This window comes from Scylla paramamosain, chromosome 6 (genome assembly GCF_035594125.1).
Source record: "Scylla paramamosain isolate STU-SP2022 chromosome 6, ASM3559412v1, whole genome shotgun sequence".
NCBI lineage: Eukaryota > Metazoa > Arthropoda > Malacostraca > Decapoda > Portunidae > Scylla > Scylla paramamosain.
In genome coordinates this window covers 32,351,839-32,370,447 of record NC_087156.1, presented here as the reverse complement: position 1 = coordinate 32,370,447, position 18,609 = coordinate 32,351,839, and the positions used below count along the sequence as shown (strand labels likewise).

General features: G+C 33.7%; 1 protein-coding gene across 10 annotated transcripts in view; it reads right to left on the bottom strand.

The window, feature by feature from the left end:
• The window catches only part of LOC135101607 (talin-2-like), a 174,725-nt gene that overhangs the window by 10,529 nt on the left and 145,587 nt on the right, over positions 1–18,609 (bottom strand). For 8 of the 10 annotated variants that reach the window (XM_064005785.1, XM_064005783.1, XM_064005784.1 and 5 more), the window contains 7 exons: positions 18,359–18,553; positions 16,195–16,353; positions 14,702–14,827; positions 8,879–8,995; positions 5,713–5,898; positions 3,932–4,142; positions 3,235–3,276 (listed from right to left, as the gene is read on the bottom strand). In XM_064005785.1, coding sequence (XP_063861855.1) covers positions 3,235–3,276; positions 3,932–4,142; positions 5,713–5,898; positions 8,879–8,995; positions 14,702–14,827; positions 16,195–16,353; positions 18,359–18,553 — 1,036 coding nt within the window. Of the gene's footprint in view, positions 1–3,234; positions 3,277–3,931; positions 4,143–5,712; positions 5,899–8,878; positions 8,996–11,418; positions 12,147–14,701; positions 14,828–16,194; positions 16,354–18,358; positions 18,554–18,609 lie in introns of those variants that run through there. The other 2 variants (XM_064005791.1, XM_064005792.1) reach the window with 2 other exon arrangements.

Genomic DNA, 18,609 nt, shown 5'->3' with positions numbered 1-18,609 from the left:
ATATCTGCCAAAGGAACCAAAAATATTTTCACATCGTTTTTCATATACTAATCTTATTAAAAAAAAAAAAAAAAAAAAAAAAAAAAAAATTTCCAAATGTTTGATGTGCATGGCTATCTTCCTATTATATATCTGAATCAATTCAGGTTACTTGGCATTTTAGTCATCCCAGTTGGAAAGCATGCTCAACTAGCTATATTCTTTTTTTTGTATTTCACTTCTAACAAAATGTTTCCTTGGTTTTAGATGCTCAATTTCTTTGTCAAATATATGCTGACCTTCTTCCCTAACATGATAATGCATTCTATTACTACCTTCTTGTCTACAAGAGAAGAGCATCAAAATATACAGTGCTTCTCCCACATTTGCTTTCACTCCAAATAAGCCTTAGTAACATAGGGAAATTGCAACTGGGCAGTGGAACATAATTATGTGACACTATATGAGCCCCTCACATTTTTTTTTTATCAAAGTGTGGCATTTCTTCATAGCTGCTGAGAAAGTGTTCCTTTATGATTATTCATCGCCTACCAAAATTTGCATGTTTTAATCTCTTAACATTTCTATGATGCAAGGCACAAAATTTACAAGTGACCTCTTAACTTGATGATGTGGCTTTAGAATAACTATTAATTTCTTCATTGTTGGTCACATTTTGCTCTGAGTGGATCCTCAAGCACCAACCATTTCTGAATACAAAGTACATGTTAAAACATTAATATCTTATTCTAGTGAAGCATAAGCCAAATATCTATGTAAAAGCTGTTGCTATTAGTTATTTTTCTAGGATTTAAGTGTCTGTGTGTATATATATATATATATATATATATATATATATATATATATATATATATATATATATATATCATTACATGCATAAGAAATTATATATAATGTATAATATAAAGGAATTCTCAGAGAAAGCAAGTAGTAGGAAATGGATTACTACACATAATATATTTACAATTTAGGCTTTCAGAAATAAAACAATCATGCTCAACATCGACTTGAGCATAGGTCTGTAACTTGCTAAAATTATTACAAGCACACACACACACACACACACACACACAAATGATACTCCTGATGGACAGCAACTTCTTAAGTCCATGACTGGTGTATAACTATTCTCTGCAGGGTGAACAGAAGCTATACAATGAAACAGGATGATCCCAAATTGTCTCTCTACCTGTCATTCACTGTAATTATATGAGAAAGTGGAATGGAATAATCACTATGCAAATAAAAATAATGGAGTTCAGTAATGTATCAGTCATAAGAGAATAATAAAGAGATAACTCCCCTGCATTTCTGATATCTGTGGTGTCCTGGACCACTACAGAGATTCTCTTTAAGGTGAGCAACATAAGCCTCCAACTTTCTCTGTTCCAGCATTCCCTCACTGCACAATCAAAGCATTACCTGTCATCCCTCTCCCTTACATCCTTATCCACAATGTTCATCGATTTCACAGGTGCCCTCCTACTCACATTTCATTGCTTATACATCTTGTCCATGTGATGACTAAATCAAGTAATAAAGTGCTGAAAATAGATATATTTATTGCAACTGGTGTAAAAATTCATTATGTAACCATGCTGACTGGAACTTAACCACTCTTCTCTTCAAATCTTCTGTATATATTTAATGTTAGCATTGAAAGATTAACTTCATTGCTCACTTTCAGACTGCATCCAGAATATATATATATATATATATATATATATATATATATATATATATATATATATATATATATATATATATATATATATATATATATATAAATTTTTATTTATTTATTTTTTTTTACCTGAAAATCTAGTTATTCTCTTCATCTTTCGAACATATGATTTTTCTGAGATTACATGTAATGATACTCAGATATGGTTTTAGCCTTCTTATTACAGGTTGCAAGTAGGCTAAAAAATAAATAAATAAAAAAAAAAAAAATGAAGTAGTTAATACACAACTAAAATGGCATTAATCTAAAAATATAAGAAATTAAATAAGTATCATTGAGCATTCTCACCTTCATGTATGTGAGTTTAAATCAAGCCAATTTTTAGTAATTTGAGTCTATATGAATTAGAAAAAATCTGAACAGTGCAAATAACAATTATAATGTAAAATCTCATTAATTTGTTTTAAACAATTCTTAGCTCAAAATAACTCACCAAGAAAAAAGCAATTTATTTATTTTTTTTTCGTAAAAATTACATTAATTTGTATAGATGTATAAGAATGAAGTAAATGTGTGCAGTAAAAATCAGTGAGTACTGATGGTTAGAGTGTAAGGCTTGAGCCAAACACTTGCAGGTTAACCTCCTGCTGGCTAAGCAGTCCCTACTGGTAGAATGGGACAGGTGTGTCCTATTCCACTAGTAGATATTGGTTGGTTTAAGGTTCCTGGCTGAGAAAAAAGCCAATCTAAGTTTTGTGTTACATGTGATGGACTCCACCTTTACATTTTGATCTCCAGATTTTAGAAATGTATGTAAAGGATTCTTAAAAATGAATTATTTAAAGGATGATATGGAAGACATTTTAGAAATGTAAAATGAAACAGGTGAGATAATTAGAAAACAAATGCCCAAGAATATTCCCTACTCTCTCTAGTAAAAGGATATGAGTAACAGCTAAGCTTTGGTGTATTAAAATAATTACCCTGCTTTCAAGATACATTATGACAACTTCAATGCATAAACATTCACATTTATCATGACCAAGAGAAATGTTAAAAGATTTCATGAAAGGAAAGTTTTACAGCAATTGTAAACCTGAAGACTACAACAGAAGAAGCATTCATGAGCTCTCAACCCTCTACTAAGCTGAAAGAGATAAAACTTTATACACTGCTGGTAGGAGGTGCTTCCATAGTTTGAAGAAAGTGCTGAAAATGATGTCAAACACAGAAATAAATTATTATTCCAAGCAATAATTGGAGAGAAATTGTCATACATAGGTCCAAGCCAAAGGAGTTCACCTAAGATATCATTCCAAAGATCTTGACAGTTGCAAAGCTTACTGTACACCAATGTCTTCTGACAATGACTTTCTTACTCATGAGTCAAGAACAGTGACTGAATATTTTTATGAATGAGAACTAAATAGAGAATTGTCACAAGACACTGATTAAAGTAATTGTCCAGTAAGAAACCTGCTGGAGTCATGGCCACATTACATGCACAGGGCCAGTCTACAAGATATTGGCCAAAACTGTGCTTCACTCACCACTGGGGGGACTCACACCAGCCTCGTGCCATTTGAAGTGGGCTGTAGATGGGACACAGTCAGATGTGTTTGTGGGATGATACCAACATAGATTGAAAAAGAATACATCCAACTATACATGCTTCAAAATCTGATGTTTAAAGCCAAATATACTTTAATATTGTGTAAAAAGGAATAAAGGTAATGCCAAAAAATTTTGTATAAAGATAGTTGAAAATAAAGAAGCATGACAAGAGCTTGAAGATATATCCTTTTTTCTTCCTGCTGTCCACAGCTTAATACCTTTTCCTTTGAATATCAAAAGCTTCTGTCAGGAACAGGTTGTCTCTTAAACTGAAATAATTACTATTTAAACCCTTGATACAGATGCAAACTTTTATTTATTATTAAATAAAATCCATGCAATCAAACCACTGCCATGGTTCATGCTTGTGGCAGTTGGCTCAAATTCTTAGCATGTCATCTCAGCAAATGGCACATATGTAAAGTCCCAACACCATTTAACCAAACTGTAGTCTTTCCCCTAAACAGGCAAGCAGGCATTATCTTATTATTGCTGCCTATATTTAATTAATTTCCTATATCACAAGAGTAATTATGTGATCTTCATTAAAGGCAACAATAAATGCCAAGCTGAATCAACCAATAAAATTTCCAAGCCATCCAAAAAGCACAAAGTGTAAGGTGATTTTCTTACCCTTCAGTGGCTCTGTTGTGGCCACCAGGTCTGTAATACAATGGGCAATCTTGCGGGAGACAACAGTAAGTGCATTACGAGCCTCAGGAGTTGCCTTCATCAAAAGTTGCATCACCATTTGAAGGAGCTCTCTGTACTGCACAGCCAGATCATGTCCAGAAGTCATGACTTTGGAACGAAGATCTGTTGTCTCAGCACACCATGCTGCAGCCTGAATCACAGTGAATAATTAGTCAAAATATTTTCATTTTGGTACACAGTATTACATGTAATAGGATGAGGTATTCAAAAAAATGTGAGAACAGAAAGAGATGGAAAACTGCTAAGGAGAACTGGTACTGAAAGAGGTTTAGATGATCAAGCAGACGAGGGAATCTTATGATATACATACATAGAGGTGTGAATGAAGAGTGATTAAAGCTCATGAAATAGATACTAATATGTATAAATGGATCAAAGGTTGGCTCAGTTGTTGGGAGCAAACTATAGAAACAGCTGGAAATAAAGATAAGGCACAGTTATTAGTTGGATCTTATAAAAGACCATTTACAAAACAGGAGATTGCAAGCTTAAAATGTATAAAGAGGAATAAATGGAGCCTCTATTGTCATATCCATCAATTGAGGGAGTTCCAAGGAACAAATGTCGAAGAAGATTATGTTTAAAACTCGTGTATCTCTTGTGCTTACAATAATTCCCAGGTGTGGGACATCTAAATAGTGCCATAATCAATGCCAAATAATATGGAGTCATACTCTTATAGATAAACATATAGCAAAGAACTGGCATGATAAAAGTATAAAAAAAACATTCATGTAGTTTTCATAAATCTTACATTGGTGCCAGTAACATTTATCTAAAACTGGCCATGACAGTATTCTGATTGCTGTACCAGCTACCACTTGGCCTCTAGGGACAAGGAAGTTTCCTGTTATGCTGGGATTAAAATTACAACAAACCCATGAATGTCAAATTCAAAACCAGTATATAGCTTGTCTGCAGTACAAACAATTTTTTTTTTCATACCTAATTTATGAAAAAAATTTAATTTGAGAACATAGTTAAAATTAAAAGAAAAGGCTAGTTTTACTTGGAAAAAAAAAAAAAAAAGAGTACAATACATTCTTCTGTCACAGTTAAAAAGGAGTATTTTACTTCCTTTAATGCTATATGACAATGGAGCTCACAAATGACAGGAAAGGGATGAACTTCAGAGATGATATTAGGTTTTTTATTTTTCAAATTTTATTTATTTATTTATTTTGTGTGTGTGTGAGAAAGGGGGATTAAAATATTTTCTGAACACAAGAAGTTAAGATGGAAACTTCTTGTACTTGAATCTCATCAACTGTAAGAAGTGTTATGATCACTAGGTAGTTGTGAGGGACATGTACTAAGAAATTACATCGGAAAGTAATTGATCAGGTCTGCTGTGTGTAAGCTGGTTGCATAGTACTTTCAATGAGTCTAGCTTATTAATGCTTCAGTTAGATATTATTTTACCTTAATTTTCTTTCACTTTATGAACACAATCTTTCTGTGCTTAATCTTTGCCTCATTTTATGAAATGAAGTAATTTTATCTTATTTGGAGTGCTAAAACAATTTCTTTTATGGGGATAACATTCAATGTTTCTTCTATGTACATTTATTTATAGTCTATGGTTCTTCTAAATTTCATATCAAAATAGTATTTCTTGAAAATCTAGCTAAGGGAAAAGTTGAGATTTTAGAGATAACATATCATAACACTTTAACTTAGGTTGAGATTATTTGACTAACCTTGCAAGTGGTGAGCATATCAGAGATGGCTTTACGACCCATGTTGGCAGCAACAATAACATCATCTTGCTTGAGGCTGTTGCCAGCACCCACGGCTTTAGCAGTCGCCAGTGTGATTGGCTTAGTGCATCGAACCAAATCCTCAGGTGTAGCTTTTGTTTTGGGAGGCTCATCAGAATCAAATGCCTGGAATTATTGATGTTAGATTAATTACTTATTACTGCATGAGTTGGTCATGGCTTATTGATTTACTGGCTCTCTTGCAGGATTAATCAGTGCTGGACCAGTTATGGTTATACAGCAGTAATCCGTTGGCAACTCTACCATCATGGTCACTGGTGCCAATCACAATGGTCACAAATATTGCTGGGATGGGCACTTCTCCCTTAGGCTGGCACAGTCCCATCTATCCATGCTGGTTACACTGCATATCAAGGCAACACTGATCACTTTAAAGATTGGTAGCACAACAAAAGTGGAGTACTTGTGTTATGCCTCTTTTGTTACAACTCTTGCAGGATGACCAAAAAGCTAAGGCATTTACAAGAGAAAGAGAAACAACAAAAATAAACACAAATTAATGACATTCATGGTTTCAATGCTTTTCCATAAGCAACCTGCTATATCTGCTTTCCCTTGATAGTCAAACAAATGGAATATGGGCAACCCTTGGCATTCACACTAAGTAGATAACAAAGACATCCATGAATTGGGAAATCTGTTAATAGTTGGTGGTGATAGTAGTGTGGATAAATACACACTAGATATGGAAGATAGTGAAGGTGATTATGACTCCATAAATGATGAAAAGTTTGATGTTCCTACAGCAGAGATAAGGGAGATGGTAACATGGTGGAAGTTGATGTATTTTCTTACAAATGGCTTGACCCATCACGCCAGTTTCTCTCAGTTTTCTAGATTGAATCTTATACTTCAGGACTCATCACTTATGTCATCTACTGATGTTTACAAGCTTTGATGACTGAGCAAACAAGAGAGGTGGATCTCATGTTCAGAGAAAGACTTTTTGGTTTTTAAACATATCAATGAATGTAATTTCATCATATACTATTGTCCCTTGACATCTTTAGGGGTTTGTAATGCATATTCATGGTGCATAATACCTCTGTAGTCAAAGAAACAGGTCATCATCAGTTTAACATTGCTTTGCACCTGTCTTGCTTTCTTTGGTCTTGGCAAGGATGGATGCTTCCACTCTGATGCCTGCAATATTGTTTCAAGGTCAAAACCATACACACACGTCTCATCACTAGTGATGATAGTACTAAGGAAGTTTTGATCTTGACTAGCACACTCCAGCATGTCCTGGGAAATTTCCTTTGTTTTCTTTCAACTAGTAAAACAGCAACTTTGCTACAAATTTGGCTGACACCCTCCTCATGAACAAATTATAATTGACTGAACTGACCTGGATGATTCCAACTTTGGCAACAATCTCCTCAATAGCCACAGAATGGTCTTGATAGACTTTTCTTTGAATATTTGCAATCATTTTGTTGTTTCTGCTAGTTGATAGTCTGTCCCAATGTGGCTCACTGTCCACTGAGGTGTGGCCATCTCTGAACCAGTTGTACCACTCTTTTATTTGTGTTTTTTCCATAGTATTATCTCCAAAGGCCTTCTGAATCTTCTCGATAGTCTGGGCTTGCATATCACCAAGTTTTTGGCAGAATTTGATACAGTATCTTTGCTCAATGTGCTTGGTCATCTTGACTCAAAAGAAAAATTGCACAGCACACTCTTCATGGCTGTACTCAATACGTCACTGTGAGCAACTGGTACCATCTACAGACATGCTCAGTAAGGAAGCAGCTACCTAATACCCATGTATATTTTGCTTATGTATTATTACTTTGTGCTAACAAATTCAAGGTTGGATACTTTTCGACTACACCTTGTGTATGTATATATATAGTACATACAGTAGGGTATGCAACAATGAACATAATTGGTTCCAATGTAGCGTTCATTATGGCAAATGTGCGTTATGGTGAGTGAAGAACCTATGGGAAAAAATTAATTTGTTTCAGGGAACCAGAAAATATTAAAAACTCCTCAATTTTTTGACAAAATACATAAAATGAGCACATTTCCACAACTACATTTGAGATAACACAACAGATGTATACAGGTTTCATGCCTAGTTCTAAATTCTTACCATCCTGAGTTTTGCGCATTATTACCCTGAGGTTTGCGCTGCTTTGACAAGTATTGGTCAAATTTACCTACTGCTGGCTACTCTCTCTCTCTCTCTCTCTCTCTCTCTCTCTCTCTCTCTCTTAAAGTAAGAACAATCCTAAGGATTGCTAAATAGAATATGATTGAGAATGAAAATGGAATTAGGTATATGAGTGAGAAAAAGTGAGAAAGGATGAAGCAAAAGGGGAGAGAGAGAGAGAGAGAGAGAGAGAGAGAGAGAGAGAGAGAGAGAGAGAGAGAGAGAGAGAGAGAGAGAGAGAGAGAGAGAGAGAGAGAGAGAGAGAGAGAGAGAGAGAGAGAGAGAGAGAGAGAGAGAGAGAGAGAGAGAGGTGTATCACTCTGACAGATAAGGAGGAGGGGAGGAGAGGGGAGGTGACAGGAAAGGGGGTTTGAGACAAGAGGAAAGAAAGGAGAGGAAAGAAAAAAAAAAGGAAGAAGGGACAGGCAGTGGGTAGGTGACCAGTGGCTTGTGAGTTTTAGTATGTTATTTAATTTTTTTTATCAAAACTTCTGTGCTAGCATGAATGGCGAGTTTGTTTTGCCAGTTTTGGTTCATTATTCCAGTTGAATTTTTATTAAAATTCCAGTGTTTGCATGAGTGGCAAGTTTGTTATGCCAATTTTGGTTGGTTATTCCAATTAAATATTTATTAAAATTTCAGTGTTATTGCAGTTGTACCTTATAACGACAGTGTGTTGTCATGTACCCTACTGTACACACACACACACACACACACACACACACACACACGCACACACACACACACATATATATATATATATATATATATATATATATATATATATATATATATATATATATATATATATATATATATTACACATACACACATAATTCTAATTGTTTATGAATTAGTTATTATGTCATAATGATGAAAACTACTATATTTCAGTATTGTGACAACTATGATGAGATGCCATCCTACCCTTATTTCCTGGGCAATGGCCTCTATGGTAGCCTCGAGGGCCCTGGTTCCTCGAGTGTGTTCATCCTCCACAGCTTTCACGGTCTTCAGAAGGGATGTTACATTGGTCACCATTACCTGTCAATTCAGAGTAAACATGATGTAAACAAATAATGCATGAGTGTATCCTAGTTTTAATACAAAATCTTCCCATCATTTGTTAAACAGACTTCCCACTACCAGAAGATGAAAATGTGCATAAAAAAATAAAAGTGATCACAAGAAGTAAACTGTATGCTTCCTTTCACTTCTGGTACAACAAATATATCTTTATTTCTCATTTTCAACATTTTTTTTTTTTAATTCACAAATGAAAGAAATAATCTCTTCAACACCTCTCTCTCTTTCTAGACACACACACACAATATATATATATATATATATATATATATATATATATATATATATATATATATATATATATATATATATATATATATGCTGGTGTGGTAAGTGTGGTAAAACTGCAGGTATAAATGGAACAAGAGCAGAAATGTGAATATGGCAGAGATGCAGTAGTAACAAGGATGCTTTTGACATGGGTCTTTGTGGGAAAGAAGGAAGAACAAGATTAAAGAGGAAAAACAATTATTGTGCCTTTGCATTAAAGCATAAAGAATAGTAAGAATGAGCAAAACAGATACAGGAGAAAAGATACTCTTGGTTTACAAGAAAAATATGGAAAAAGTTCCTGAATAAGAGACTGGTGAAAATGAGAGAGGGAAAGTACAAGAACAAGTAAGACATAAAAAAAGGAAAAAGTTATGTATATAAAGTGTCAGAAGTAAAAGTAATTGTAAAGAAATATTTAAGGGTGAATTGTTTGTAGCCTTCATGGACATAAGAGACATGATGGGGTTGACTGGGAAACTGTTCTTTGAATTTATGCAGCAAAAAAAAAAAAAAGAATTGAAAAAGAAAATTTAATAATTTTGTAGGGAATCAAACAAGTTCTTGGGAAAATACTGAAATGTATATAATCAACCATGTACCTTAAGTAATTAGATTTTTTACTGATAACTCTAACTCCCAATCCTCATAAAGTTTGGTTATAATTAACTTATAAAACATTGAAAATTTACAAGTTCTCTTTAAGGAGATCTAAGTGAAAAAGAGAACGTATTGTGCCAGCCAGCAATACAAGATTAATGGTGGATATGAAGTGCTTTTAACAGACTAGAAAGTGTCATTTCTGTCTCACATAAGTAAAGAAGATGTATTGGGTAAATATGGAAATTAATCTAAAAAAAAACGTCATAACCAATGGAGGATGACTAAAGGTTTGGAACTATAATAAAAGAAAGACTACAGAAAGGACTAACGATAAACCTAGAGGTGAAAACATGTGAAAAAAGTTGCCTCAATCAATGAAATATTGATTTGTATAGTTTGCAGTTGTGTTAAATGTATGGAGAGAGAGAGAGAGAGAGAGAGAGAGAGAGAGAGAGAGAGAGAGAGAGAGAGAGAGAGAGAGAGAGAGAGAGAGAGAGAGAGAGAGAGAAAATTTCAAAACACAAGCACCTTAAACTTTGGCACTTCCATGATAAAGCTAGATGACCACCCATAAAACACAAAACCTGCCAATGTAGGCTACAATAACCTGTTTCTAATGTGACTGATTTTTGTTGATATTTGGGGATTCCAGAGGCTGGACAAATCGTGTTACAACTGAAGTCTAGGACATGTAAGAGATAATTAAAGTTAATTGGTTGGTTGTGTACAGTTCTGATATTGAAATACACATTAACATGTCTATGTGTGTGTGTGTTTATGTGTTTACCAATGTTGTTAGAATGGTACATCATTTTATGTAAATAAATTATCATGGACTTACAGAAATGTAACAGTAGTATAGTACCTAAAACTAAATATTGAAGTTATTTTCTTCATTTGCTTGATTTTATGTACATTTGCACTGAGTAACACAAGAAACAACACTAACAATAATCTACTTGTCACCTGGAACACTTTAATTCAATGACAGCTGAGCTTTTCCTTACTTTGGAAATCATAAGAAATGAGTTTGCCATATGCTAACAAAACACATTTTTAGTCAATAGAGTAAAGTGTTAAAGACTGAGCATAAGCGCACACACTTCCATGTTCAGTATCTACAAGCTGCTGTATGAATGTTCAATCACAAATTTCAGGATATCAACAATGAACACAAGAACTAGGAGTCATGTTAGCAGGGTGACACCATGCCATTAGTTTCCTACAATAAAAGCCTCCTACTTATGGGGAGGGTCTAACTACATGACAAACACACAGCTGACTGTTAGTGACAAGACCACTCCATAGGGCCAGCTCACCTTCCTCTCACCATCATGACCAGTGATATTTAGTCATACATCCTTTATGTATATAGTTTCCAATTTCCACATGTATTCTGTCAAATTATTCAGCTTATTGCACTTCTCTTGATGTTTTGCGTGAACTTGTCTTTTATTTAGTTGTGTTGCGAGAATAAAAAAAAAACAATATAGGAATCATACTAGAAATAATGTATGTACATTTATTAATTGGATCACATAAATCTGATAAGACAAAATAAAAAGATGCAAGTGCTGGCAGTGAAACAAGTGAAATTAAATAAGGAAGAATTTTTCAATGACTTCATAACAAAATTCATTGTGCTTTGGAATGGTGCACAAGATAAATTAAGGGACCAAATCTACAAGACATCTTAAGATGAAGCATTAAAAAAAAAAAAAAAAAAAAAAAAAAAAAAAAAATGAAGAATTCATCTCAGATTATTTGCAAAATTCTGGTATCTATTTTTGTAATGTTGTCACTAAATATATTAGATTAGGTATTTACATGAGCGAGATGATATAAACAAGCATGACAAATTGTTTACACTTCAGTCCTATTTAATGGCAAAATTTTCATGTTTGATTTTTCAGAGAAATAAACAAATAAATATATCACTCTACAATGGCTGAAGCCAATGGAACTGATGTTAGAAATCTATGTTCTGTTTGCTTCCTTATTCATAAACTTTATGAATCATGACCCAAAGTCATAGAGAAAATCAAAAGTATATATTCCATTCCCAGCAAACGTTTTCAGCATATTTAAGAAATTTCTGCTAAGCTGATTCTATCAAAATATCACTGGTCAGGTGACGGTTATCAGGGATGTGTTCAACGGAGAGCAGACGAATTAACTCCTCCTCTTGGTCTGACATGAGCCACTCCCGGTCTGACTCATAGTAGTCGGACCAACCCTGCTTGGCAGAGAACCCAGATTTGTGCTTAGCCTCAATGTTTAGAAAGCTAGAGCTTTTTAAAGAATTAGATCATAAATCTTTTGGATAGATAATGCTCCTAGGACTAAAAATGATACTATGATACTCAAGACACCCTCATATTATTAGATACTGTAACATGGATCAATATGTCTCTGGGAAGACCGCTCCATCCTCCTGGGACTTGGTGGACTTTAAAGGATTCTATTACTTTAATCTTGGTTCTCTGCCTTAACAATATTGTACTGTTAGGATTTTACATGTTAATACCAATAGGAGGAAACAAAGGGAGCTATATTTCATTATAGTACTATTCCAAGAAGCCACTCGGCTACAAAAAGTCCACCCTCCCAGGTAGCATGCAGTGTCACAGAGTTATGCAATTTTAGTCACTCTAGTTAATTAGATATTAAAAGGTTTCCCATTAAATTATAGAGCTAAGTTTTCACAATTGTAAAAGTTTTTAATCTATCCATAATCACTAAAAGAAATACATGGTACGAGATGGAAAATCTGAAATTTCAGCATAAAATGTGTAAAAACTTGACAAACACTTAATTATATATTTTCTTAATTAATTATATACTAATTATATATGTTTTGAAGTCCTACTGGAAACAGTTTCTACACCAATCCAAGGTGTGTGGCATCTTTTTTTTGTTTTTTTTTAGCATGATTTCAAAGTGGGCCCACACTATTTACTGTGACTGTGTAAAATAATGAATTTCAAGTAAATGCCAGTAAATAACATTCTCATTGTCTACTTATTTCAAAACAGGTTTCTCTATTTCTTGAAATCAATTTCCATTGTTAACTCCTTTTCATAATTCTTTACATGCATGTACTAAAACAGAATTTTCCTAAACTCATGCTACTTGTCAAGTTTATAACTTCTGTTTTATTCAAATACTATCTCTTAAACCCATCTTTTTCTATTATTTCTTCCAGTCTGCTTTTCAAATTTACTTAACATATTGGTAAGAAAACATTTGTAATACAAATATCTGATAAAAATTAGTGATCACATATAGAGACTGTAAAGATGTGTATACTACAAAATTGACTGACTGCATATATATATATATATATATATATATATATATATATATATATATATATATATATATATATATATATATATATATATATATATATATATATATATATATAATAAATAAATAAATAAAATCTGGATCTGATATCAAAGCATATGCAAGCAAGTGGTGGTAGCATTGAAAAGATATGTTCAAATCTAAAGACTTAACCAGTGAGTGACCCTCTCTCTCTCTCTCTCTCTCTCTCTCTCTCTCTCTCTCTCTCTCTCTCCTGCATATGAATGTGATCCAACTTCAAGGTTTTATGAACTCTTGATTTTTAATTAAAAGATTGATAGTATTCTCAGCCGTAGCCTGTCCATACTGTTACAGGAATATATGAGTGTGCTTTACACTATAGTAGTGTGTAATGAGGTTTTTGTAATCTTATGCCAACACTCATTTTTGAGAAATGGACAAGAATTGAAATAGATGATCCAACTGACAACTTCATAATGCTTAGTTGCATGTATGCAGCTGCATCTACCATAAGCAAATAACAGCTCAGTACTGGCAAATATGATGACCTGAGTGACTGAGCTTTGGTCTCCAAGTAATGAAAACTATTCTGGTATCAGACAAGCAATATGTGCTAAAATGCACTTCCCCATTACTGTCATCCAATCAGTAATTTCCACCTCACCATTCTGGTTAAATACTTATAATTTACTGCTGAATCACTGCTGTTAATGTGAAATCTATGACTTCTGTGAGTTCACAAGCTATGGAAAACATTTAATTTATTATGTTTCATGCATTTTTCAGGTGACAATATAATAAAGTAAAAAAGATGCTCAGCATTAGATATAGACTGACATTACTAAGAAAGGCATTATCGTTATTCTGTGTGAAGAATATATTTCTCTGATGGTTTGAAGATGCATGTTCCAATATTATACAATATACAAAACTATGAAACTAAGAACCAGTATTCCACCTGTAAGTAAACAGTAAATGGAATTCTCCCTCCCCCTAATGTTTCTGATGCTACAGCTACTTGATTTTTCTTGGCTCATGTCACCTTCAAGAATTTGGTTGTGTATAACCAATACTTTCAAAAGCAAGCACATATATAGGAACTAATTATTGGCCCAAGATGACAGTAGTGGTAAGTTGAACACGTATCACAATGCTTAGCTTTCTTCATTATTCAACTTTTCATCATTTTCTCTTGCAACACATTCTCTAAGAGTAAGATTAGATCAAGTTTATGCAAGATTTATTTAATATACAAGGATTCATTACATAACAAGGTTAGTGTAAATGCAAGTGCATACTGTTGGTGTTTTAGTATTTGTTGTTCTCACATCAGTAACTTTAGGAATGTGTAAAGAATGCCAAAGAAGTGATTTTTGTGACTGTTTTTATAATCATGTTTTAACTGAGTTCTCATCCCATGCCTCCCAACCCCACACAAATGTACACCTAGACATTGCTTACCTTTGCCGACTCCTTGAGGGTTGTCATAGCTGGGTCATTGTGCGATTTGCCCGAAGCAGCCTTTGTGGCATGGATCAAGTCTCCCAGAGCCATGGCAACATCCTTGACGGCATTCAGCAACATGACCTGACAGGACAAGATAAATGGTAAAATTGGGTTTGTAAGAGGTACATTTATATATATATATATATATATATATATATATATATATATATATATATATATATATATATATATATATATATATATAATAGAATCATAATAACAATGATAAAAACACAAAATCATTCTTTTGACCTTCATATCACCTTGACATTTTCTGAGAAAACTAACAAGATATGAACCTTTGAAATTTTATGCAAGAAGGAAAGTAATGGTTCAATAATGAATCCAAGGAACAAATTCTTGTGTTACCAGTAATTACTGCATGTTATGGTGAGACTCTTATTAAAGCTGTATAACCACGTAAAGTCAGGGGAGGTTCTATACTTCCTACAGTCTGTCATGACAGTTATTGGTGACTTGTATGGAAGTTCTTTAAAATATAATTATCCACCCATAAAAATAATGTCTTAAATATGTTTTTCTGGAGATAGATATAGTAAAGCATTTATACCAATTACACAAGTTACACGAGTCATAAGGGCATATGTAATTAGAAACCATTCATCATGTGTATAAATCTAATGCTCTACATTGAATAAGAACCACGCAGTCTGCTGGTGTTTGTTCATCCTTTGAGTACAATGTTTAGAGATGTATGAAGAATGGGACTACTGGCCTGCATCTTCATCTTTGTGGTGCTAATATTTTACACTGACAAAAATCACCACTACTTACTTATAAATCCACAATCTTTGTCTTGTATGTGTGAAATGGACAATTAAAAAATTCACCAGTATGAGAAAAAAGGAAATGAAGTAGATGACAAAATTCATCAGTAAGTGAATAAGGAAATAAAATATTATTAGAGAAATAAAAGAACTCAAATCTTAGAGATTGTATATTCAGACACATATCTTTTCTTTATCTTTAGCTGTATTGCAGAATCTTTTCCTTATAATTCTGCACAAAATGTTATATTTACTTATACTGGTACCAGGATCACAAATTAAAGACTTTTCATATTTTTTTAAAGGCTTCAAATATTCTAAACCAACTCCAATTAGGATGGGAATCATCATGCTGACACTATGACATCAGGAATAGAATCAAGTTTTCTATAATATTGAACCACAAATCTAAATATAAAAACCAAGAATGAGATGTTTTCCCAAATTCTGAGATGATATGATAATTGTTTAAAAAAATAATGTTAGTGGATGATAATGTAAGAGATGACTCAGTGGATAAAAAAGATGCAACCCAATTATCTAAATACATGTTACACAACTGGAATCAATGGAAACATTTGTCAGCAATGCAAAGAAAGTGTAAATTCAAGGAAAAATGAAGCAGTTGTGTACTAGCAATTATTGTGCAAGTGAACTTACCTGTGGCTCTGGGTTATTGATTCCCAGTGAGGAGGCTCCACTTTTCACTATGTCTGACAACTGAACAATGGTGGAAACAGCATTCTGAGCAGCAACAGCCAATTGTTCCTGAGATGATGCTGCACCAGCCACAAGAGTTTTTGTGTCTTCAACAAGAGCCTGCCAGAAACGATCACACAAAAACGTGTATAAGTTTCATGTAAAACATTCACATGATTTAGTGAGAAACATGTTTTTTGTATACTTGCTGTAAATTAATGCTGTTAACTTTTGAAATTTGATTATATAATATGGCAAACAATTTTGTTTTCCATTGTAGGGAGGCCATGATCAGGACTAAAACTTTATAGCTAGGCTGGAATAATACTTCATGCCTTAAAAGGGTATTAAAAGGGATAGAACAAGGGGACTGGGGGCCTCCAGTATTTTTTTGATAAACACTCAAAATTATCTATACACCTACATTTTCCTGCATCTCATTCAATCTTACATTTTGTCATTTTTATTAAATTCAACTTGTGCTATATAATTTTTGGTCACATACTCATAATAAATTTATATGTATGCAAAGCCACAGATGCAATTATTCATATAGCCATACTTGTTAATGTATTATATATATATATATATACATATATATATATATATATATATATATATATATATATATATATATATATATATATATATATATATATATATATATGTATATATATATATATATATATATATATATATATATATATATATATATATATATATATATATATATATATATATATATATATATATTTTTTTTTTTTTTTTTTTTTTTTTTTCATTTTTAAATAGGAGGGACACTGGCCAAGGGCAACAAAAATCCAATAAAAAAAAAAATGCCCACTGAAAAGCCAGTCCCATAAAAGGGTCCAAAGCGGTAGTCAAAAATTGAAGGATAAGTGTCTTGAAACCTCCCTCTTGAAGGAATTAAAGTCATAGGAAGGTGGAAATACAGAAGCAGGCAGGGAGTTCCAGAGTTACTGGTTAATTCTTGTGTTAGAGAGGTGGGTGAGAGAAAGAAGGTCTTGTGCAGCGAGGCTGCTGAGGCATGCAGTTAGCAGGATCAGAAGAGCAGTTAGCATGAAAATAGTGGTAGAAGACAGCTAGAGATGCAACACTGTGGCGATGAGAGAGAGGCTGAAGACAGTCAGTTAGAGGAGAGGAGTTGATGAGACGAAAAGCTTTTGATTCCACCCTGTCTAGAAGAGCAGTATGAGTGGAATCCCCCAGACATGTGAAGCATACTCCATACATGGACGGATAAGGACCTTGTACAGAGTTAGCAGCTGGGGGGTGAGAAAAACTGGCGGAGATGTCTCAGAACACCTAACTTCATAAAAGCTGTTTTAGCTAGAGATGAGATGTGAAGTTTCCAGTTCAGATTATAAGTAAAGGACAGACCGAGGGTGTTCAGTGTAGAAGAGGGGGACAGTTGAGAGTCACTGAGGAAGAGGGGATAGTTGTCTGGAAGGTTGTGTCGAGTTGATAGATGGAGGAATTGAGTTTTTGAGGCATTGAACAATACCAAGTTTGCTCTGCCCCAATCAGAAACTTTAGAAAGATCAAAAGTCAAGCGTTCTGTGGCTTCCCTGTGTGAAATGTTTACTTCCTGAAGGGTTGGACGTCTATGAAAAGACGTGAAAAAGGGCAGGGTGGTATCATCAGCGTATGAGTGGATAGGACAAGAGGTTTGGTTTAGAAGGTCATTAATGAATAATAAGAAGAGAGTGGGTGACAGGACAGAACCCTGAGGAACACCACTGTTAATAGATTTAGGAGAACAGTGACTGTCTACCACAGCAGCAATAGAATGGTCAGAAAGGTATATATATATATATATATATATATATATATATATATATATATATATATATATATATATATATATATACACTACATGCTATCTTTTGGTCAATTATTGAAATATTCCTAAACACTGTTTCACAGCCATGTCCTAGAGCCACTGTTATATCATGGTCACTTCACATTACTCGGGGTCCTATATCTCTCACTCATTTTCATCATTTTTTTCCTCTGGTATTTCCTGGTCTAGTAACTTAGGGGATAATAAATCTGATCCAACTCTAGCAACATCTTGTTCACATATGATCAAGACAACTGATACCTTGGCAGTCTTCAGAATATATTCACGATGGTCTGAGAAGTTTTCCCCTTCTTTCTCTGAGTTGAGTGTCCCAGCAGTGGCAAACATTATGGTAGTATCAAGGTCACCAATAATGCCTGACACTGTGGACGCAGCATTGATGCAGGCTTGAGTACCCCTTGAACCAGCTTGGAGGGCAGCCAACACATGTGAAGCCTGGAATGAAATTTAAGAATATTAGTTGTTTCCATCATGAAAAGTTTAGTGAAATA